The sequence below is a fragment of the Rhopalosiphum maidis genome, chromosome 4, assembly GCF_003676215.2.
Source record: "Rhopalosiphum maidis isolate BTI-1 chromosome 4, ASM367621v3, whole genome shotgun sequence".
In the NCBI taxonomy this organism is placed as follows: domain Eukaryota; kingdom Metazoa; phylum Arthropoda; class Insecta; order Hemiptera; family Aphididae; genus Rhopalosiphum; species Rhopalosiphum maidis.
Window position 1 is genome coordinate 23448819 of NC_040880.1, and position 26420 is coordinate 23475238.

Below are 26420 nucleotides of genomic sequence, written 5' to 3' on the forward strand. Positions count from 1 at the left end.
GGATCTATAGTCTACTTATAACAATATTATTATTATTAAATTGTCATCATACTCACGTGATACATCTAATCTTGCAGATAACGAATTGCAGACACATTACGACGATGATGGTGAATTTGAAGAATACGATTCCGGATCGCAAACTCACGGTCTAGCTCTCTACACCGCAATTGTAAGCGTAATCATGTTGGTGTACGTGCACGAGTGACTCCAAAACACTACAAAATATACACTGTCCAATAAACTTACGATTTATAATAATAATAATAATTTACTTATATGCATAGATAATACTATATGTTGTTAAGTCTGAAATGTTTTTGATCTTTTTTCGTGGTTTGATTTTATTTTTTTAGTCCGATTTCTTGAATGTATTGATTACTATACACTTGAATTTAAACATGTAATACCATGTATTACGAATAGATTATAATAAATAAGTATATATACAGGGTGATTCTTTTAACAGTAAATACTTATTATTTCAATAAGTATTACATTTTAGATTTTTTATTTTAAATAGTCTGAATCCACTGTGAATAAACATTTAAAATATATATATATTGTTATAATTTTTTCAATTTTAACTGTTTTAAATTATAACACCTCATATTTCTAAGTCGACTTCTAACTCGTATACATTTTAAATACATACACTGAACAATAACTTAAAAAAATAAAAAACAATAAAAAAAACCATTATTCTTTTTCAAAAATGTAAAAATGTTGTTTATAAACTAAAAAAATAATTTTAATAATGTCAACACTTTTTGAAATAATGCGTAGGTATTTAATGTTAAAAGAATCATACAAAAAAAAAAAAATTAGAATTAATTGATAGTAAAATAAATGTTGTAGTAAGATTAAAGTATATTCTATAATTTTATTTTACAGAAGTGTATATAATATAGTGAATACATATTATTTCATATGTATTATATATATATATATATAAGTATTTATAAATATATATGCGTGTATAATGTGTACATAATACTTTATACACAAAGGAACTCCGTTAGCATTGTTTAAACTTAAAATAAATTATAAGAAAATAATATTGTTATCCATTATCGTAGATTCGTTTTAGTGAATTATTTTTTTATACTACTAGTCCTGTCTAATATTTTTGTCTGATTAAAATGTGTTGTGTGCATATCTATTTATAAGCGTATACAATTTAATTAGTTGCAAAAAATAAAAAAATACGCATTTGTAAAATCACGCTAGGTAAAAAAAAAAAAAAGACTGAATGAATGAGTGAGCATCAAGTATATTTTGTACCGTAAACTTGGCTCTCCATTAATTAAATAACAATGACCGTTTAACGAAAATGTCTGTATTATTTTACGACTTAAGATAAATTCGTATGTTTAACGAACATAAACTTGTACATATCATTTGATGCTATCCGGTATCCATACCGAACTATTCTCAAATCCGCACCAAATTCATTGCATTGTAATTATAACACATTTATGCGCAGTATTAGGTACCTACGACTATTATTATATTATATTATAATTATCATTGTTGTTATTATTGTAAGATAAATCAAATATGATTATATCATATGCGGTGATCTTACTTACGAGTTGCAATACACTAAATACTCCCTTATACACTGCAAATCTTTTAAATTATGATAAGGATATGAGAAATAATTTAAAACTATTAAGTATTCGTTTGGTGTTATTGGCTATTGCATAGCTAACAATCATAAGTTAAATGGATACCTCTGTTGCATCATACTTTAAACGAACATCGATTTTACATAGAATACATTTTTATAGTTTAAGAATCATTTACTGTGTTAAATAATTTTTAAAAAACTCTAAACAAATTGTTTACTAGGTACATTTTGTTTATTTTGTTTATAGGCATTTAAAAATAAGACAACATGTATTATATATTATAATATTATAGTTTAATAGTATATAAGTATTATAAGTATATTCAATATAGGTAGGTACATTATATTATGTTTATTGATAAAACATTTTAATACAATAAAATTAATAATATCTGTGCATTTCGTCAACAATTAGTAATGATAAATAATGATCTCGTAATATCTCACAATGTTCACCGACTTGTGCTTTAATAACACATTTTTCGATATTCAACTTTATAATTAATAACTATATTAACAGCTAGCACAACTTGTTCAGCTACAGGAATTTAATGGATCCAATGGTATTATTAAAAACGTTAAATAGCTAATTATTTCCCGCGTAATCACGTTCGAGTTTTTAACCGATTACTATTTGATTCATATCTATAAATAAAAGTGAATTTAGTGCATTATAAGACTTCTTCGCGTCGAGGATAAAGAAATATTAATATAGCCGTTTCACAAAAGTAGATCAAATGTTTCCTTTGGCTGTCTTTTATGTATTTTTCATTCGTGTTATAGGCATGACGATGGTTCAACATTTCACGTTTTTCTTTGACGACTCTCCTATACTATGCGTATTTCAATGTAAAATCTTTTAAAATTGTTATTGAAATTTCTAATGGTTTTCGTTTCGATACGTTTTATAATAAATTACGATATTTCAGTTACCTACTATACCATATATTCTATATACATACGTATCGTCGGAATGAATTCGCACATACAATAACTAAAAACGTTCATTAACTAAAATAAGTTCATTATTTATAATATTATTATACTACCTACATCTATATAATATACTATATTATTCCTAATAAAATATTATATTATACATTTATAACTGTTCAAAAATATTTTCAATCTTACTGTGATGTTCCTATAACTATATTTCAAAATAATTTTTATTCGTACCTATATTATAAAAATTTGATTTTGATTAGGTACGACATTCGATTTTGTACCTACCTATATACTTAAATAATATTAAGTAACATCGGCCGTCATCCGATGTATTTCATAAATCTTGTACTTAAGTCTATATAGCATTAAGATGATCTGTATTGTTTATGTGTAACAATGTAACATAATATGTTAAAATAACTTTTATTTTATAGTCTTAATTATTTCGTAAATGTTATTATAGTACGATATTTGTTTTATTATTCTAATAATATATTATATAAGTCTTTGTATAATATGCTTTCGATCGCAAATAATCTGACACTTGATAATATAAATTGTATACTACTAAACATGCACATTTTTCCATTGACATAGAAATAGTAATACTATAAATCATAATAATCATAATAATTATTTTTATGATCATTTGTGTAATTGTGTAAAAATATCATTAAAGAATAAAATATAAAATAATATTACTGTCTACAAAACGAATAATGAAAGCGGTCGACCATTAATGGTTGATCATCTCATTAATGTAAAACCATTTTAGTTATTTCAGTCATTTGATTACTTACAAGGCTAAAAATTATATAATAGCCATGTAGGTATTGTATTAATATTTGAGAAAAGTTGAAAATATTTACCTATCTGATAAGAATTTGTTTAAAATAGAAATCACACATGTTTAAAAAACATTTCTCTGAACTGTTTTAACAAAAATTTAATTATATAATAATAGTATGTATACGTAGTAATATATTTTATAGTAAATATAATTATCTAATTTATAATGTTTATGTGATATGTGAAGTTAAACTAGTTAAAGAAGTTAAAAATGCAATAACTTTATTAACCGTATTATAGAATATCAATAATATCATCATACATTTTATAAAAATAAAAATTCTGACACCTATTACTGTAACTAACTTCATTGCTGAATAATATAAAATCATACGATATTACAATTAGACAGACTCATAGAAACGTATGAAGCTTAAAATATTACGAAATATGAAAGATTATGTATTTACCAATATTTTTCATATTAAAATTAGTCAATCCTTAAGTACTAATAAATAATATTTATAAATACACTATATTTTATCATTAATCAGTTAGTTGTTAGACTTTAATATGGATCTTAATATTCATTCCACGTACCACGTTCACTTAGGAAGTTAGGTTCATAGTTTCACTTGGTCATCACCAGGGAATGGATTCATATACACAAAAAATCCTTAAAATATACTTTAAAGAATACTGTAATATACACTTAAAATCTAATCATAAAATTAAATTAAATATTGTCTTCACTTATTTCTTTATCTTCGATCTATAAAATATTAATTCACGTTAATAAAAAGTGAAAACAAAAATGTAATTCATATTTTACCTTATCAACACTGGCTGATCAGAAATTGCTAAATGACCAGTCGTTATTTTATCAATACAATGGGTGCTTTATATGAACCACGAAACATAGAATTAAATAAAACAATTTGTTTTACACAAAAAGCATATTATTGATGTTAATAAATATTTAATAAAAAAATGTTTGTAAATATTTTTTCTAACAAAATAATTATATTATTATTTTGATAAAAAATTCCATCTGTATCTAAATTTTAAAATTATTTCTACCAATTAGGTAATGATAACAATAATTAATCAAATCAAATCATTAAATAAAATATACAATAAGTAAGTTATTTGTATTTCATTCTAGGTTGATTGTATATAAATCAGTTGATGTCAAACGGCCCTTAAACATATTAGTTAAAAAATATATTTTGACAACGTGTAAAAATACAAAAATTATACCACAACATATTAATAAATAGAAGAATAATACATGCCTAGTGATTAATTGTCATTGTAAAAATTAGATATAAGTATAAAAACTTTAAATTCGATATAAATGTAATATAAAATATAAATACAATATAATACATAAAAAGATTTAGGTACATACACCATACAGGTATATAAAAAATAAAATAAATTATTAATTAATAATGAAGTAAATATTTAAATATTACCGTTTTTTTTTTTTAATTATGAATATCATTTAACTTTATTATTCATTGTTCATGGTAGGTACTTATCTATAAACGCCCATATGAATTTACTTATTACCAATTTTGACAACCAAATATTAATTTAACAATTATTAAGAAGTATTCGATAATATTAAACATTAAAAAAAAAAAAAAAAAAACATTTAATTCTTATCATAGTTATACAAAACCACAACATTTTTAATTTTACTCTCGAGAAGGTTATTTATTTTAAATAATTTATAGATCAATTCCTACAAATGATCTATTTTTATAGATATATTGATATTTATTCATAACAATTCTTGGCAGTACAATCACGGAAGTTATGTAACAAATTACAATTTTCACTTTGTAAATTTCTCCACGTGGGTGGAGGATACACCTCATTAAAACGTTTATAATAATAAACGTGACACGCGAATCTGGAAATATGATTTAAACATTATATGGATTCACGAACTGAACAATAAAAAGTGACGCTATTCGTTAAATCAATGTAATAATTAGGGCTGTGAATTTAATGCACTGAAAATCCTTAAAAAATGTTTTTAAAATGTCAAAAATTATGGTATAAAATGCACTTAAAATGGTTTTGAATTTAACATTTATGTATATTGATATTAATATATTATATGCATATTGCATATAAATGTATTTATTTAATACAAAAAAAAAAATTATAAAAAAGTTGATTTTATTGTAATTTTGATTTTAAAGTTGATTGGTTCTTTAATAATACTATTCACCTGAAACGGCTGAGACATTTTTTTTTTTAAGTTTTTAAAAATGTTGATTGACGAAATTTAATTAAAAATACTGGAAAAATGAACTTAAAAAAAGGAAAATATGACCTAAAAATATTATAAACACCAAAAAATGCAAAATCAAAGTTTCATAAATGGATTTGTTGTTACATAATTCAAATGATGTACTAACAAAGCTACGTTGCACAATTATCAAATAGAAATGCACTTTCTTATAAATTCACAGTCCTAGTGATAATTATTTGTTATTTCTTGTACTATTAATAATATTATATATGTATTTATATCGTAGTATTCCCATTAAAAATAAACGCATTTTATTAAAAAATCAACACATTTAACGCTCCATTCAGAATTTAAAAGAACAATGATTAATCTATGTTTTTGTCCAACTACTTTCAGATTCAGTGTCATTAGACACACATTAAACGGGTAATATACTTAAATACTTAGTATACTAAAATGCATTTAGTTCTTAAAATCATAATACTACAATATACATATCATATAAATTTTATTGTTATAGGTACATTGTTGAACTATAAACCGTTGTCTATCACTGATACGACCGTTATATTAATACAAGATAAATAGGTACCAAATGACAAAATACAAAAGAATTTTTACTATAGATGCTCAGTTTAAACATAATGTAATTTAAAATGTAAAAAATGTACTAAAATAAAATTTAAATTTAATATTATACTTATCAATGACCTCATAGCATAAGTACACAGAGCTATTGATGAAAAAATACTATTTAGACTAAGTATAAGTTCTTCAACACATATATTTTGTTACAGATTGAAAAATTATTATTAGGTAAACATTTAGAAATTTATTCATAAATATTTAGATGCAGTGAGACTCCTTTATTTAAGTAGTGTTGTTTTAATTAATTGATCCTTCACAGCATTGTCCATGATAAATTAAATGCTCATTATTAATGTCCTTTATTAAATTCCGTTAAATGTAATCTACACAGATTTTGCACATAGTTGTTTTGATTAAATATAATAAGTAAATTAAATGACAACAATATATAAATTAATTAAATAATTTATGGTAGTTTTTCATAATTCGAGTATGTTCACTGTTTATGTGTTTAAGAGTAAAAAGTTGCATATACTTTTATAAAAATATTGAAAGTCAATAGGAAATTACGGATTTGTATAAAGGTCTTCCGTGTAAGGCTGTCTCAGATTCAGGGGGGTAAGGGTGTTCAGACACCCCCTGTCGTCTAAACCATCAACAGGTATATATAAAAATTAGCTATAATAAATTAAATAAAAAGTACCTAGAAAGGTGTAATATTATTTTTTTCAAGCACCACCTGTTAAAATGTACTGGTTCCGCGCCTGGTGTAAGCCTTTCGAAGAATCGAACCGTACAACAATATGAGTAATTCGATCATAATCCAAAATATAATATTTTCTTCTCATTTAAGTAATAAATCAAAAATGGAAGTACTACAGATGGCATTTTAGAGATATAATTATTCATGTAAGCATGATTAAAATTTCATAGTGTAATTTTTATTTTGTCTATATTGTGTTTTAATATTATATTATTATTATATTATAATCGCCTAACAATACGCGATACATCGCTGTACAGCACTAAAAACATTACTTGGTAAAAAAACATTAAATCTAAATTTACAGTAGGGGTACTGCATAGAATTTTCATTGTCAAAACAAAACTTCGCAGTAATAGTATCTCAAAACGTTTTCCTCAGAACAGAACTAGTCATAATTTTTAACACAATATTCGCTAATGTATTTTTTTCTTTCCTAAATAGATTTCCAAAAAAAAAAATCACAACATTGGTTTTACTCTAAAATTTAATGCCTACGAATTGGTACACACGAATAATATTCGTATTCCATACGATTCAATATCGAATCCTGCACTGCAGTTATATTATATTATCATTATGATGTAAAACAATAATGTTTCTTTACTAGACATATCATACATAATACATTGATACCTAAAGTATAGTTAAGTATCTCAGATACTAGTTTCAAATACATATAAATATATTGTTATTATAATACAGGACCTCCTCTTGCGAGGTAAAATAGAATAATATAATAAACAAATAAAAGAATATCAATGGTAGAAAGATAATTTTAATTAGGTTAAGTAAGGTTAACTGTCGACGATATCGCAGTAACCACCATTGGTTGGCTCGGATGAGTTGGATAATATAATTTAAGCATGTTGCATACCTCTAATATACGACATAAAATGTATAAAAATAAAATCATATATGACAGTAGCATCTAGTGACGAAATTGAGCGGTAGTCATCAGTTGTCCTTCAATGTCCGCATAAACGACGGTAGATGGCGCTGCCATTATCGACTGTATTCGTATACCGTTCGTACGATAGACACGTAACGCATACCCACCAACCAGTATGCCAAATGGACGTTGATAACAATATCTGTGATTAATATTGTGTTATATTTTATTGTTATAATTCAATTTTAATATAATTCGGAGTAGTGATAGCAAGAACAGCTTAGGTATGTCAACAGTGTCAACCTTTATAAGTTTATAAATTATAATAACTAAGTATGCGTTACTGCATACATGGTTTACATGCCATATATTGTGTAAGCTTAGACACTGATGCAATTGAATGGCGTTGTGCAGAAACTTAAAGAAAGTAACCATCCCACGCATGTTTTGTTTATAATTATTGTAAATTTATTTTGCTAAACTCTATTCCATCTAAGAGTGAACCACTCGGCCGACCAAAACTCGTTTTGTTCACGCATCCCCATCACAAGACGGGCGCCGCCGCGAACGTTGGTGTGGGCCGTCACGAAACTGCAGCTGCCTACGTAGTGAGCTGTATTAACACACTATCACTTGTTTGATTCCACTCGCGCGCACATGTTCACTTTTGTATTTACCGCCGTCATTTATTAGTTTAGCTATCATTTTCCGTAGTGAATTATTTTTTTTGTTCATATATTTTTTATTAAATAATTACCATGGACCAAGAACAAGCTGTAGGCAAGTCTCCAGTAAAAAAAAATCCATCAGGAAAGGTGAGAACATTTTTTCAATGAATGATTTTTTAATTTAATATGCTGGTTTTATCATAATAATTTTTGTTACGGTTTCAGAGAGTAGATTCTGGCAAGAGACAAATTATAATCAATGCGTACAAGTCAAAAATGAATTCCGATCCAACAAAGTCTTTAAGAATTATCCGACAAGAACTTTCTAAAAAATTGGGCATTGGAGCAACGACAATTTCGACCACAATTACAGAATACAACAACACTAAAAAAGTAATATCTCCTTGCAAAAAACGTGTTAAGACATCCTTCCTCGATACATTTGAAGAGTTTGAGAGGAATGTGGTTCGTAGGCATGTACATAGTATTTGGTTCAAACGTGAAATTCCTACGGTCGACAAAATATTTCAAGTAGTTTCCGATGACGACTCTTTACCTATTATTTCGAGGACAAATCTTTTTAGGCTTTTGAAAAAAATGGATTTTAAGTACAGCAAACGTAGTCGAAATAGTGCACTGACTGAAAAAACCGAAATTGTGTGTTGGCGTAGACGGTTTCTTGAACAATTGCGTGAATACCGAAATGAGGGTCGACATTTATATTATCTGGACGAGACCTGGGTTAATGCTGGTGAATGTACCAGCAAAACATGGATCGATACTACAATTAAATCACCCCGAGACGCATTCCTACAAGGTCTGACAACTGGTGCCGTAAATCCTTCAGGAAAAGATGAACGCCTTATTGTCCTGAATATAGGTTCGGAAGATGGGTTTGTCCCCGGCGCATTGTTGTGCTTCGAATCGAAAAAAAACACTAGAGATTACAATGACGAAATGAATGGGGAGACATTTTACGAATGGATGGAGGGTGTACTGCCTCGTTTAAAAGAGAACTGTGTTATCATCATGGACAATGCGTCATATCATTCTGTGAAGCTTGATAAAGCACCTACGTCGCAAACCAAGAAAGGTGATATAATAAAATGGCTGGAGGATAAAGGCGAGGTTATAGACAGACCTATGTGTATACCACAACTTCTTCAAATTGTGAAAAGGATCAAGCCACAACACCAGAAATACGTAATTGACGAATTGGCAAAAAAACATAACCGTAATATACTAAGACTACCTCCATATCACTGTGAGCTCAATCCAATAGAGTTGGCTTGGTCATCCGTTAAAAATTACGTACGGATGAACAATAAGACCTATAAATTACACTATGTCAAAAATTTATTAATTGAGGGCGTCAAACGCGTGGATGCAGACATGTGGAAGAATTTTATTAGTCACACGAAGAAAGAAGAGGATAAATTTTGGAAAATCGACTTCGTCGTAGATGAAGTATTGTCTGCAGAGTTGGTGTCAGTAACTTTGACAATCGGAGATACATCATCAGACGACTCCCTCAGCACTGAATCTGACTAATTTTTTTAAATTTTTATTTTATTATATTGACGTGTGTATTTTTAAAATATTGTATTTGTATTATATTATATTGACGTGTACTTTTTTTTTATTTGTATTTTTAAAAAAATTGTATTTGTTTTATACCTATTATATTAAATTTATTATTTAAGCGATAAAACAATTTAATTTATAATATTTTATGTTTATGTGTTTGTATATAATATACAGTGAAAACTCTTTATAACGAAACTCTTTACAACGAAAACCTCTATAAAACGTAAATATTAGATAATAATGGTTGGTTTGTTTTATAACACATTAGTAAACTCGTTCTCTATAACATATAGTCACTCTCAATAACGAAACAATATTGTATGTTTCATAACACAATTTACCTGTTAAGTATTATAAATTATAAAAATAATCGGCAAAAATGCTGAAATTTCCAAGAACGATTACATTCTTTCATTATCTACTTTTAATATCGTAATAATACCGCATTATTATCGATATCGAATAATATATTCATTTTATTATCGACGAAATTTCTAACAACAATTTTGTTTTTTTTTTTAAACTCTCTCTATTACGAAAACTCTCTTTGACGAAAGAAATCTCTTGGTCCCTTCAGATTCGTTATAAAGAGTTTTCACTGTAGTTTGATTTATGATGAAAATTCAAAATAAGTGTTGTATAGTAATTAATCGCGAAAACAGCTATGTTTTTATGATTCTCTGTATGCACGGCGGTCGACAACTTACGACGACCAGCGATGACTGTCGACCAATGACAGAACGCCTAGCCGTCACCAGGGGGGTCAGACAATGATCGGCGGCTCAGTCTGCGTGCGCGAAAGCGGTTCACTCTTAGGTGGAATAGAGTATATTAGGTAGATTGAATTTATAAACCTGAAGTCCACACAACAGAGGTGCTATGCTAAATAGTGGTTTTAAAGCATTATAATTGTCATAAATAAAATGGTTACGAGGATAAAGGCACGAAGGCTAGTAACTACTTGCCTACAAGTTCCCGAGAATAGTGTTATAAAATTTAAAATTCAAATTTCGAAATTACAATAAGATATTTAATATCATTCTTTGTCATTTAAATAAGAAATTTCGTTCACTTTTGAATTTAAAATATCTTGAAATATTTTTTCGATCTTATGGTTTTTGTATGAACTAAGTACTTTTGAAAAACCTTGTTTTACATAAGCCATACTTGGCTTTATAATAATTAATCATTTTATAAATGTTTAATTACAATATTATTTAATAATTTTCGCGATTTTGTCGAATTTTTTCAACATTTAAATTACAAATGTATATACAAAGTGTGAAAATATATTTTTTATACATTTATTAGAACAAGTTATTTGGAATCTCATTATATTCAATTTTCAAAGTATTTTGCCGAATGAAATATTATTTTTATAAAATTGAAACATTTTTATAATTAAATATTTTTAATGCTTATTAGTAACTTAAAAATAAACAAAATATTTTTTAAATAATGAACCATGTAAAGAAAATGATAATATAAACATTTGATGAACATTTTTTTTTTAAAGATTTTTTGAATTAACACAAAATATCAAAAATCGATTGAGGAGAAATTGAGGAGAATTTACATTGGTCGTAAATATATATACAGCTGCCTTTATAAGAATTGTATGTATATTATATGTTTTTTTTTAATGACAGAAATAACTTGTTAAAATATTCTACACTTATAAATGTCAAGTCATTTAGTTGTCCAAATATCAGTGAATCCTATATACCTATGTAGTAACTAGTAATTAATTTGCAAAGATTTATGCGTTAATATTTTTTATGTTACGGAATTGACAGGTGCAATGGAGTAAAAATATGTTGTGAAAATGTTAATTTTTATTGCATATTAAACTATTTTTACAATTATTATTGTAAAAAAAAATGTATTTTTATAAATATTTCAATATTACAGTTTGTTCTTTATTTTTACATGAACTGAAATAAATATAAACAATATTGCATAAACTCAATATTTTGAAAGAATAAAACGTCCTTATAACGCGCCAATTGGAAAAATATGAAGATTATTATTTTTACATTTTTTTTTTATTGCATATATATTATAAAAAATTTTATAATTTTTATAAAAAAAAAATATATTATATTTTATATTGTTATACAAAAAATTTTTATAATTTTTCATTTAACACATAATACGCCTTTGTAATTTTCAAACGAACAAAATCTAATATCTTAGAGAGAACTCAAAGGATGACGGACATAGAACCATCACACATTATCCAGAATCCACTTATAATACATTGCCCAAGGGACCTAAAATTCTACAGCAATGAATCACGACGTAAAATATTGACGAAATCAACAGCATAGCAACTACGTTGCCGGGTAGAAAGAAGCCCGTCGTTACAATTATCCTAAAACCATCAACAGCAATAGACGCCCTAAGCATACAATGTAGGGGGTTACGCTTCACAGAGTAAAGGGTCGCCGGGTAACAGCAGAGTTTTTACAACAACTTCTAAAGGAAAACATCAAAAGGGAAGTAAAACGGTCCCTGACGACAGCCATACCACATACACCAGATTAACATATTAAAAGGACAAAAGATGTACGTTCACAATATCCCAGGCACCTACCCTGATTGTGACCGTTGGGGTCATATCCCGAACACCTTATTTCACCCCATGGATATTATTAAAAATATCAGTCATAGGTATATTATATATATTTATATAAATAACAGATACACAATTATATTAAAAACAATAAAAAAAAAAAAATGGAAATTTTATAATAACTCCATACAAAACAGCTAAGTGATAATACCTAATAAAATAATAGTAAATAGAACAAATGTATGGTAATATAATGATAAAAAAAAATATTTATAACATTGCTTAGACTCATATTTTTATATTATTTGGAGGTAGGTACTCAAAACGATTTATAAATTATAAATTTATGTTAATGCGTGTTGTTTGGAATCACTGGTATGTATATAAATATATTCATTACCTGTCCATTAGGGGGCAACTAGTACTAGATCCTTTTCGTTGACAGTAAAATTTAGGGTAGGTACGTCGGGAGGTAATTCATATAAAAATGATGGTAAATGTTAGTTACGTACAAAAAAAAAGGTCCTGATAATAATATACGTAAATTGCAGCCCGTATTTCACAGGTACATACGTAAGTTGCGGCACGTGTTTCCGTCGTATTGATATACGTTAATTGCGTCCGATGTAAAATTCGATATTATTATTGTATTATAACTTTAGAGACATACAACGAACACATGTTAGTTCACCGATAACATTTCGAGTGCTCAAATAAGTCGGTGATTTCTTTTAAATTTAAATGGACGTTATAAATATGTAATTGAACAATACTTTTAATATACAATATATCTTTTCATTAAGCCATACATGCTGCTGCAAATGTTGTCTGGCCTTCGATTCAAATAAAGGGGATAAAAGAAGTAGATTCGATCTAGGATAAAGTTGGCACAGAAAAAATCTGTGGCGAAGCTTAAGTTTTTAGTTGGGGAGACATTGAATAAAATAACACTAATACACTTGGATTCCTCCCTTTTTATTTTACCTATTCGATAATACATTTTTTTCGTATGAGTAATTAATAATTCCATCGTTCAAAATGACATAAATTAAATCATCAACCATGAAGACAAACTATAATATAAAAACAACAATATTAAGAAACACGTAGGCACCTATCGGCTATCAGTGATAGCGATTTACAGCGGACGATGGCGTGACAGCGCGATGGCGATGTCGATAATTGAGGAAATCCGAATAGCGAGACGTGTCTCATAGCGAAGATAGTAAACCCCACTTACATTAAAATCCCCTCTGTACCCGCGCGCCCATAATTGGGAAACGTTGCATCGTAACATCTCTTTGATATAACACGAGTATACTATTTGGAATGACCCGCACGGCCGTATCGCGCGCATCTAATCTATTTTAAGAACTCTCAAAGGCTAACTGTACAACGAAAAACCAATTTTAATAAATATTAAAACATATATCATTTTAATAATAAAAATGACGTTAAAAATTGTAAATATTTTATAAAACAAAATTATTTGTGCTGTGTTCTAATTTCTTAGTGGATAGACGTTGTCTCATTGTCTCCTATGACATTTCGCCACTGGTGCTTAGTACCAAATATAAGAAAAAAAAATACTGAAATAAGCAATTTTTTACAATTCTTTTTTGGATTTCCTTTCTTAAATCTACATGATGATGAACTGTTTTACTGAAAACATTATGGCTATACAACTCGAAGATGCGAGGATATTGAGGAAATTAAAATTCACTGACTATATATTAGATTCGTGTATGAAAAATTAGTGATTTTTCACCAGAAATATGGGCAGAATATATATCGTCGACATTACGCACAACAAAGAATTGTGAATCGTTTCATATAAAATTAAATAATTCATTTAATTCTTCTCACCCAAATATTTTAAAAAATATACAAACTGATACTTTTATAGCGTGACGAAGTCAGGGCTCGCGAAACAGAATAATGATTGAAAAAGAAGGATGTATACCTATTAAAAAAAATGAACGAATTGGAAACCTAAAAAATTACTCAAATTGAATTTGTAAGGCAATTATCATTCAAATTTTTACCTTATTCAATATAATTCTAATAAGTTATAACTTATAATATATAAATAAATACAAATGTTATATGTTTGATTGTATTTAAGACTTAATAATTTAATTAAATTTATTATGTACTTTTTAATAGAATATCTAATAACACTATAGTATCTATATAATATCATATTTTCCTGATGCAATCGATGTATACCAAATTAATTTGTGATAAATTTACTGGCGCAAAAGATATTATACCTTTTTAGTTTGTGATAAATCCACCAGTGCAAAAGATGTATAGATTTTACTATTTCAGGTAGTCTAGAAAAATCAGTGCAATTCACAAACACCAGGAGAAACAACTAGTATGCGTCTCCCTCAAGACATTTTGTACAATACAGATATAAATATTTATAAACTATCAACAAGTTGTAAAAATTTGTTAAGTCCGTTACAGCTAGGTGACGTAAATAGTTGAAATATAAAACGTTGTATTAAAAACCTATTTGTTTTTTTCGTAACTTTTCATATTGATCTTACTGTTGAATATATTATCTTTTTAAATTTAAGTGTGAATAACTTAAAGAACATTGTATTAAATTTTCAAGCCTAAGCTATAAAAATTGAAAGTCTTATACTTTTTTGATTTCCAAACAACATGTACGTTAACCTTGATCTTGACGAACTTTGTAAAAACTTTTAATGCTTATAAAAAAAAAAATCGTGCTTATGTATCTTTAATATTTTTAAATGCGTTTAAGAATTACTTATTATATTACTAATTACCTAATAACTTTGTATAGAATTGCAAGCTTTTTGGCCAAATGAAAAATTATTTATCGATATTTATAGAATAAAAACTAAAATAAATTAAAAATATCAAAATAGACAAATATTTATAAAATTATATCACGTGAAAAAAATTATTGAATTGCAATTTTGCGAAAATTCCTAATATCTGCAGATATTTATTTTTGAATTGCAATAAAAAAATATATTAAAAACCGATTGTAAAAAAAATTTAATTTATTTTGTGGTTGAAAAATCAGTTTTGTAAAAATTTGAACTTCAAATTAATGCGACTTTCCGGTAAATTTATTTTTTTTATAAACAATATAATTATAAAGAATCTTATACTAAATTTTCAAATCTTAAATACTTACATACATTTCATATATTTTTAACTAAAAATAATTTGGTAATTTTAATTTGAAAAAAATAAGTTAATATTAAGTTAGTACTGTTAGTATACATTTTATTTATGTTAATCTTTTAAAATGTTATAGTTTTCTGAATAAGAACTACAAATCTAAAATGTATTCTCGATAATAATTTATCAAATCATTACCAAATACCAAGCAGTTTATGCAATAGCCTAAAAAGTATTATAGTTTTAAGAATAGTAACGCAATAACTACAAATCAAGCCTTACATTCAATAACAGATTTATGATCTACATATTGAAACAGTCAAACAGGTATAATAACTTAAATTAATAGTTGATTTGTTGACACGCTTAGATATTAGAAATATTGCAGTAAACCAAATGCGAAAAATCATTAATAATACACGTCGCCGAATGACGAATATATATAACCTGTAACTATGAGCCATAATTCGTGTAAATGGGCGATGCATGCCACCACCGTGGCCATTACTGTCAATACGACGCGCTACGCTACTATAGATAGGCATTACTACTCCAGTAAATGCTTAACATTAATAATGAATTAATTACCTAAATACATTTTTAGATTTTAATTGTATGGACTGATTAACTTCATAATTTACTTTATAATATTTATAAAGGTATAATTTTAAGTCTGCAATTTTAATATTGGGCTTCCGCTGTTTTGTCGTTTCGTGTTCCAAATATGAAATTATTATCCACGGAAGAGGATAAAAGAAGACCAGCATTTCCTAAAATTTTAGTAAAATTAAAATATGGTATCAGATTAAAATTCTGTGAACGTATTACGTAAGAAGTAACCCCGTGTATTAAAAATGTAATATTTATAATTAGGTTTCTTGCTATTAAAGTCGAACATAGCAATACCCTTAGTATCAGCATATCAAACTTATGAAAAATACTATATAATTCCCTAAATAAAAAATTATCAAGACCACTCCAAAGAAAAATTCTAGTAACGCTACTGATTTGATGTAATAGTATTGAGTAATAACATATCACCAACACACATTTATATTAAACATTAAGCATTAAGCCACACGGTACAATGGGAACCTTGCTATATATATATATATATATATATTGTTCTAAACTTTTTAAACCTAAATTACAATAAATGAAATACAATAAGTAAGTATTATGATATTGTACTATAATTAATATTTCAAGTGTTGGCAAGTGTCAAAAATTATATTATATTATATAAAAATGTGTTGTGATATTATCGTATTCTATTAATTATTTGTGTATTAAACTATTAACTAATTACCCATATATGTTATTAATGAAAAAATTAATTGATTAAATCTATAAATCATAGTTAATTATAATATCATATAACACTTTGGTGACAGCGGGGGTCAGTGACCGCAGAATCAATATATTAAATATTGTCAGCAGTTCATCGCCTCGTCGGTTCCCTTTATTTGGGAGAAAAATAGTCAATCGTTCCTACCGCCTCTTAATTCCCTCTCATACATCTATATTCAGTATTCCCGAGTGCGATCAATATCGGTCCGTTTCTCCTCGAAACCCCACGCCCATCACAGTATCACCATCCAGGCACCATATTATTATAACCGTGCTTCTATCCGCTTGTAAGCGCTGCCTGCAACAGCGGCAGCGTCAGCAGTAGTTTAATCCAGACGACTTCGCTTCGTTAGTTAGTGGCCATTTTTATTTCGTTTTTCGTCGAATCGAGTCATTGCATCCAAAAAATATTATTTTAAACGTCTATCTTATATCGTTAAAATATTTAATAATATTAACATCAATCGGCGTCCACATCTATATGTATATAATTGTATTTTCAATTGTGCAATATCAAGGTAAGGGTGAATATTAAAGGTAGATATTATCTATTTATTATCTATTTATATTATTATATTTATAGAATAATATTTGATGCAACAATCGAGCAACAAGTATTGAACAAGTCATTACGTAACGTAACGGTAAAGATATTTAAATCGTCTACGCCAAGTTCGACAACTCGACTTTGGGGGTAAATAATAGTTGCAATATCCAGTAATAATATTCAATAGAAAATCCAAACATGAGACAAAAGTGACAATTATTAAAATTTAGTTAAATTATTTTTATAATAACCATATATTCATAATAAATAGTTTTAGTTATTGATTGTTGAGGTATCAAGGTATAATATCACAATAATTGATAGAAATTATATCTACTATAATGATTGATGATTTGATAAAAATTCAATATAAACAATTTATCAATTATTTATACAATTTTTTCATATTTACCTGTTGAACGTATTTCTTGGCTGTTACATTTACATTTAGTCCGTGGGTACCAATAACAGAATAGATACTTATCAATTTATTATAATTTATAAAGTCAGCCTAGTGAACATGATGGTATATGAACAGGTAGCCGATACTTTCTGTACCTGTTTTTAAATTAAATCCATTTTTAAGGGATCTACATCGTCGCTATGTCTCGATTGTAGAACTTTATATATATAATATTAAATATATTATCCCTATAATATTTAGGAATTGTGATTCATTAAAAAAGTAGCGTTTTTATGTGTAGACCATGGTTAATGAAATTAATAACTTTAAAAATATTTTAGTCTTAACATTTTGAATTCATATACTACAAAACCTATAATAATAATACAGTGTTACATAAAATTAATTTACAAATTTAATATAATTTGTGAATCGGAAATACAAAATACTAACTACGAAGTATTTATTAAAATTGTTTACAACCTCATAACATTAATATGACCATTGGCCACAAATACACGTCTGAATTCCATACTCCAAATTGAAATACTATTACTTTAGTTTTTTTTTTCATTTCATAATTACTGTCTACTGATCCTTGTTGGTAAACTTAAATATCGATTTTTTTTATTATTTATTTAGATTTATTTTATAGATTTAAGGCTAATTCATATAAATTTACGATGTAATATTGTTGTAGATTCACAATGTTATCCTTATCTCAGCAAAATAAACAAAAAATTGTAGATGATTAATAAATTCTTTTAGTATTTAATCAAATTTAAAATCATTGTTGTTTCCTCAGTAATTATTAATAATTTAATTTAAATTTAAATTTTATATCATGTATTTAATTCATAATAATATAGTAATATTAGGTACAGCTTAAAGAGTCATTGACTATATAGCGATCTAGATAATTTTTTATAGTTTAAAATATGCTACATGCCATATTTTGTTGATATCTGTTTGACTGACTACCTTCCTAGCTATTAACACCTACTTCAATATCTTACATATATGTATATTTTCTTTTTATATTCGGTGATTATGTGATTCACCGACACCTAATTCACATACAAGTTTTCACCTCGTTCTGTTCAAATTATAATAATAGTATACAATATATAATATACATATAATGAGTTTTATTTTTTTGAATGATAAATATATTAAAAGTAATCAGTCAAAACAATTTTTTTATCAGAAAAAAATTTAAAAATACCAATATTTATATAAATATAAAAAATATACTATTTTATACATTTTTAATATAGGAATATATAAAATGTAAATATATATAATGTATACTATTTTACTATCTACCTTTCGATAGTATTTATTAAGCGTTCTTCAAGCTTATGCAATTTGAAGATTGATTTTGGTTTTGGGTTTCCCCTACTTTGAAATTAAATATCCAGTTCTTAGTTTTACTACTAGATTTTAATTTATTTATAAGCAGGGCTCGGGACTTTATGCATTTGCATATTTTTTCGGGAAATAAATAGAATAAATCTGATCCGGTACAAATTTCTGTTGAGGTGTTTGAAGTTAAAGTTTAAAACTTTATTATGTATATGTTTGCATATTTTGGAATTTTTTCCTACACATACATAATTTTAAAATTTATTGGTTTTTATTGCATATTTTAAAATATTTTTTGATTATTTACTCTTAAATCATACTTTTAGATTTTGTCGGCAATAATACCATTAAGGCGATAATCAATAGCGTTACGAGGAACCCATTTTATTTTTAGCTCTGAAGACAATATTATTTTTACTTACCTAACCCAGGTAAGTACATAATTAGAATTATAAAATAATTATTTTTTAATACATAAAAATTGTAATTGCTAGAATGCTAGATATAGAAGATGCTGAGTGTTGAAAAATCCAAAGACCTCCCATACAACATTTTGACATCTTTTTTTTAATAATATAATATGTATAAAATATAAATTTTTAGTAATGTGTACAAGATATGTTTTTTTTAAATTAAATTTGAATAATTATCTATTTTTTAATAAAAATAAATACATATTAAAGCGCATATTTTGATATATTTGGTGCATATTTTTAAGATTTTTAAGCACATAAAGTCCGGAGCTCTATTTATAAGTATATAAATGGACCTGTGATGCCAATTTAATGCTACGAACTATTGTTTCAAATAATATAAATAATATAAATTTACAAATTAGTAATTACAATAGCATTATATTTTTATTCTCATATCGAGAAGCACGTAACACATATTATTATATGGTTGTCGGTAAATTTGCCAATTTTTTTAAAAAATCCGTTTTTTTTTTTATTATTAAAATTCGGATGTCGATAAATTAGGCATAAACCTGATTTGCTAGTTCTGTTTATGTTTTCATTATATTTGAGTAATTTGGCCTTGTACTCCATTCTATATTTCTTATTTCTTACAAAGTTACCAAATAATATGTACCTACAATTAACCCAGACATTAGGTAAAGTATAAGAATGGAATACGAAATTGGCTTGTTATATTCACAGATAACATATTATTATTTAATACCTGTTTGAACATAATATACATATTTTAATTATTGTAACGATTATAATTGATATAGTTGTTGATTGACAGTTTTAGGTAGATGTTACTTCATAAATGCGTGGTGAATTCCAGTACCAAGGACATCCCTACAATTCAAATACCGTGCAATACAAAATAATACATACAGTATTTTTTTATTATTATTAATTTCAAAGTTATTTAGTTAGTTCAAATTATAACATTAAATTTATAATAATGGTAAACAAGTGTAGTGTAGTTGGATGCAAAAGCCTATACGTGAAAAAATATGCCAAACTGCATAGGTAATTATCTAATTTAAACCAAATCTAAATGTTTAAGGGCAATTTTATTTGTTGTCAATTTTTGATAATTAATTAACATTTATCTTTTTATTTAGATTTCCACTTACAAACACAAACATTTTGCCTTTATGGATAGCTATTACGGGAAAGGAATCAGACTGGAAGCCTAACAAAAGCAGCAGATTATGTTGCAATCATTTTATTGCATCTGATTACATCTCCGAACATAAAAAAGGTGTTTTAAAACCAACAGCGATCCCATCCATTGAATATCGAGTTAATGTTCCGGTAAAACTGTTGAAATATTAGTATTTAGTATTAACTAATTGTTATTTGCTAGTATTGAAACATCAAATTTAAGTATAAGTACTTAATTACACATTTTAATATACCTATTTTTATAAATATTACACAATAGCCACCTATATATAAAATTCCCTAGATAATATTATTACTTTTAAGTTTGATAATAGGTAAATTTACTCTAATAGTAAAGCTAATAACAGCATAAAATTGATTCTGCTGAACGCAAATTTGCTGTTTTAAGTTTGTAAGAAGGAAATAATAAATGCGAGTATGACGTCTTCAATGTTTGAATATGTCGTCATAATTCATAATTTAAATAGTAATATTGTTTCTATCACTTAACTGCTTTTTCAACGATATATTGTGTATGTATACCCTGACAATAATTTGTGAATACAAATATCTTTTCGGATCGTTTTGGCGATGAAAAATCTTAAAATATTTTGTCAGCAAAGTAGTATAATATTTGTCTATATGCGTATCAGTAAACAGTCAGTAAATCGTCTAGGTAGTAGGTACTACAATTATTTATTACCACTGCAAAAACACGATTAATATGATATGTTGAATAGTGACCAGAGTTGTGAGGTAGACCGTAGGGCAGAGGTTCCCAACCTTTTTTGACTCACGGTGCCCTTAGTCATTTTCTAAAAATCCAGAGGCACCTTATGCCCTATGGCCTATAGACTAAAAATATTTCTATATAAATAAAAATGAAAGTCGTTTTTTTCCGCACTCGTAATATTGAAAACTACTCTTCCGATTCACTTCAAATTTAACATGGATATTGAGCATGATCTGGGGAAGGTCAGTATCTATGTGAGATATACCCAACATCCCTTCCGGGCCTCAGGGTGTAACGAAACAAGATCGTCACTAGTGGCGCGCTTCAGCGAATAAATAATGTACTAATAATAGACAATAATTATAATAATGATAATAATAATAATCATTAGCAACCATTTGGGATCATTTGCTTGAATGAATGAATAAATGTGAGCATGTGGTAATCCTCTTTTTTTGCCATTTTATTGAATAGACCCATGATAAAACTTAAACAAAAATATTACTTTTTGTTATTAAATCCATTAATTTTTTCAATTTCAATTTAAATACTCTTGCTATTACATCATGTCGATCTCTTGGTTTTTGATGGGGTAATAGTTATTCTGTTATCTCAGGCCATTTACTATTACATGTAATAGGGTAATTATTCGTATAATATTAATTCATGATATTCGGCAAATTTATTAATTATTATTGCTAAAATTTTCAGTTTCTATGAATGGTACTCGTTGGAATATGATACAGCGGAAAAAATAGAAGAACCAAAACGTCCAAAACCATCTACTTCTAAAAATATAAATTAAAGATTTGTAGATTGTATTTATAATACTAAATTTATTATATTAATTAAAGACTACGTAATTTTCAACTTCTTTTACTGCCTACTTTATTTTTTGTTACAAGTTTTTAAAACGGAAAATCATTATATTTAAAAAAAAATTATTCTTCTTCTATTTTAAATTATTGTAGTCACGACTCGGGCTAACATAATAATATATTATTATAATTAACAACTGACGGTCAATAAATATAAAATCCTGAGGCACCTTATGCCCTATATATATGCCCTACACTAAAAATATATTTTGAATAATTCCGTGGCACACTGGTTAGAAACCTCTGACGTAGGGTGTTTCACTAAATTTTTGAATTTGTTAAACAAAATGTTTTAAATCGTGCTCCCTTGTAATGCATGAGAAGTTAAACATTATTAGCAAATGCGTTTGCTTAACATCTTAAGTTAACCAAAACTTTTCATAATAATGACCAATTTATTTTGAACTGTTTTTACTTAGATCATAAAATTGATCTAAAATTTAATTCAATTTCTTCTGTTCTTAAACTGAGGCTTTTTTTAGGTTAATAATTAAATATTTAATACTGACAAAATTAAGTTCTATAATATTGACATATATTTTTTTAGTGATTGTTATTATTTTGTAAAAAGGGAATAAAATTAATAAATTAATCCATCATAGAACTGAGCAAAGTACTTTGGTATTCTTCTAAACTTTATTTACCTTCTTTTCAAAGTAATAGTGCCATTTTTGAAGTCTATTTTTTTAGATCATTATAAGTAGAGCGTGGATTTCTATGCAATTGCATATTTTTTCCTTTTAATATTTTTGGATTTTTGTCAGTTATCTCTACGAATCATCATAATTTGAAGCTAATAGTGAAATTTTTTTTTGCATATTTCTGCATATTTAAATGTTATTACATATTTTTGCATATTTTGGCAAAATTCAAAATGTATTACATATTAAAGCAAAAATTTAAAAAAAGGTATAAAATAATATTTTGACAAGTAAAAAAATAAAAATAAATTTTGAAAACCTTCAGCTCAAAGATCTTTATCAAGACCCGACAATACTAAGTTGCTTCAAATATACCCCAACAACTTCAGTTGATGTCAAACGTTTGTTCTCAATCTTTAAAAATATGTTAACCGATAAACGACACAGCTTCACAGAAGAAAAACTTGAAATTCATATGATTATTCATTTTAATAATAAATAAAATTTTAAAAATAAATTAAGTTCAGAAAATTCCATACTTTTTTTTTTATTAAGTATTTAAGTAATTAATTATTATAAGTTTTATTGTAAATTTTAAATAAATAAAAATTCTTACATATTTTCATAATTTTGACTGCATATTATATGGCATATTTCGATAGTTTTAAATGCATAAAAATTCGCGCTCTACTTATAAGCTTTTAATTTTTTTTTTTAATTGTAAAGTTTATTAAAAGTGATATAGTAATTGCATTTAAGATTATAAAAGGAAAGAAAATAATTATGTTGGTAAGTATCTACTTACAATTATAATATTTATTTATATATTAACAGGACGTAGAACCCGCATGTGTTGTCTCCGTCTTATACATGTGTGACATAGCAAATTTTCGTTCACTATTTTCAATATTGTGCTGTTAGTTTTGATATTAAAGTAAACTGACCTATTAAACAATTTAAAGGTAAGATAATTATCCAAGGCTCCAAGTAGTCTTTTATTGATATTATTATTTATAAATAAGTTATGATAATTTTAAAATGAATAGTTTCAAAAAGATTATAACTTACTTAAAAATAATAATATCAATAAAAGGCTTTGTGGCTCGCAGGGCCTTGGATAACTATCTTACCTTTAAATTTTATAATAGGTCAGTTCATTCTAATATCAAAACTACAGCACAATATTGAAAATAGTGAACGAAAATTTGCTATGTCGCATGTGTGTAAGACGGAGACAACACATGCGAGTACTACGTCCTCTTAGGCAGATCTGTAAAATGTTAAACTTACTTGGGTATTATATGGTTAAATATATATTTTTAAAATAGGATTTATATAAAATATATTATATAACTTGATTGTTCTATTCATTCAAAGTAAATTATTTACACTTGAATACTTGATTAATATTTTAATATAATATCTTACTATTGTGTATTTGAATAGTTGAATTGAGCGTTTCTTTTCTGCAATTAATCCAAAGGATAAAAGCCCGCAGAACAGATGAATATATAATAAAATATAAATATTACATTTATATATACTTATTTTGTAATTACATGCAATAGATTATACATACCTACATGATTAAAAAAACAAAAACTCTCACGGATATAGTGATGGCCAATAATTTAAATAGTGATTTTTTACTTTAATAGGAACCCTACATGTAAGTTAGTAAAAACTAACTAATATTATTATTGCTTAGGTAGTACTTATACCATACCTACCATACTTGTGAGTTTTGTTACTTCTTTTTTGCTAAAACAAAAAAATTACATAAACTTTTCATTGCCCATTTTGTGATATTAATTTTATGATAAATGAAATATGAATTATATGATAATACAAAATTATAATATTACCATTGACTATAAATACATTGTACACACATTAGTACATAGTACTGTTATATATTATTCAATTAATATAGTAAATCTTACTAAAATATAATGTATAGTTTTTTACAAATAAAATAAATAAATATAATAGATATAGTATTTGAAATATTTCAGTATTTCAATGAAATTTGCTTTTATTTTTTAAATATTTTTTATTTATACGAACGTTTGTCACTCCATTTTTAAATGTATTATTTACTTAAAGCTTATAAGAAATTTTATATGATTAAACCTACAACTTATGGACTATATTATTATTAATTAACGAATAAATATCATCAATATTTGTATTAAAAAAAAAATCAATGTTTTACATTTTTGTGACTTTAAATAGGTATTAGTTATATCTTATATTATTATATTCAAAAGTTTCATATTTAATATTATTATTATTATATTTAATTATTACGTTTTAAGGTGTAGTAATGTGAATATGATAACACTACTTCATTTTATTGTAATATAGTAATGTAATGAATATTTATTTTTTAGCGATACAGAAGAAACAATATTAAATTATATCCAAATTATAATAAACTCTTTAATCAAACGAAGAATATAAATAAACTAATCAAAGTCGAATACATGGTAATATTTTAAATAAATATGGATTTTCATTAAACAATATTAACATCATTGTTTACATAAATATCTTAATCTAGGTACAAGAAAATGAAACAAGATGTGATCAAATAGGTATATCAACATAACACAATTTATGCATTAATTTATGATAAATATATAACTGATGATTCTAATGATTATATATTATATATATATATATATTATTAATTATTATTATATACTATATAGAATCATATCAAGGAAACGAGCATATGACAATGCAATATAACCAAGAAACCACAAAAAATATTAAGCATTACGATTCTTCTAACTTTGATAATAATGGGTTTCTAAAAAAAGATGAAAATAGTGACAATGAGATGATGCAATGTGAATCTAGATATAATTCTGGTTATCAAAATAAAAATGATGTTTGTAACAGAAAAAATCAATGGTATACTAATTAGTAATTTTGTAGTATAACCTGTTAAAAATAAAAAATATATTAAACAATATCTTTTATTATAATAATATAAAAT

The 26420-nt window shown here is 26.1% G+C and overlaps 3 protein-coding genes across 3 annotated transcripts in view; all 3 read left to right on the top strand.

Annotated features, from left to right (window-relative positions):
- LOC113548077 (neurotrimin-like) overlaps window positions 1–447 on the top strand; it is a 166563-nt gene extending 166116 nt beyond the window's left edge. The window contains exon 10 of the mRNA XM_026948744.1: window positions 78–447. Within this exon, the coding sequence (XP_026804545.1) occupies window positions 78–208 (131 nt within the window). The 3' untranslated portion in view covers window positions 209–447. The remainder of the gene's footprint in view (window positions 1–77) is intronic.
- An 8193-nt stretch (window positions 448–8640) lies between these two features.
- On the top strand, window positions 8641–10101 carry LOC113548511. The gene is made up of 2 exons (XM_026949427.1): window positions 8641–8697; window positions 8776–10101. Exons 1-2 carry the CDS (start codon window positions 8641–8643, stop codon window positions 10099–10101), a joined length of 1383 nt encoding a protein of 460 aa, XP_026805228.1.
- Window positions 10102–20958: 10857 nt separating this feature from the next.
- On the top strand, window positions 20959–22702 carry LOC113548514 (THAP domain-containing protein 1-like). The gene is made up of 3 exons (XM_026949442.1): window positions 20959–21026; window positions 21122–21334; window positions 22609–22702. The coding sequence occupies exons 1-3, from the start codon at window positions 20959–20961 to the stop codon at window positions 22700–22702; spliced, it is 375 nt and encodes a 124-aa protein (XP_026805243.1).
- Window positions 22703–26420: the final 3718 nt, after the last annotated feature.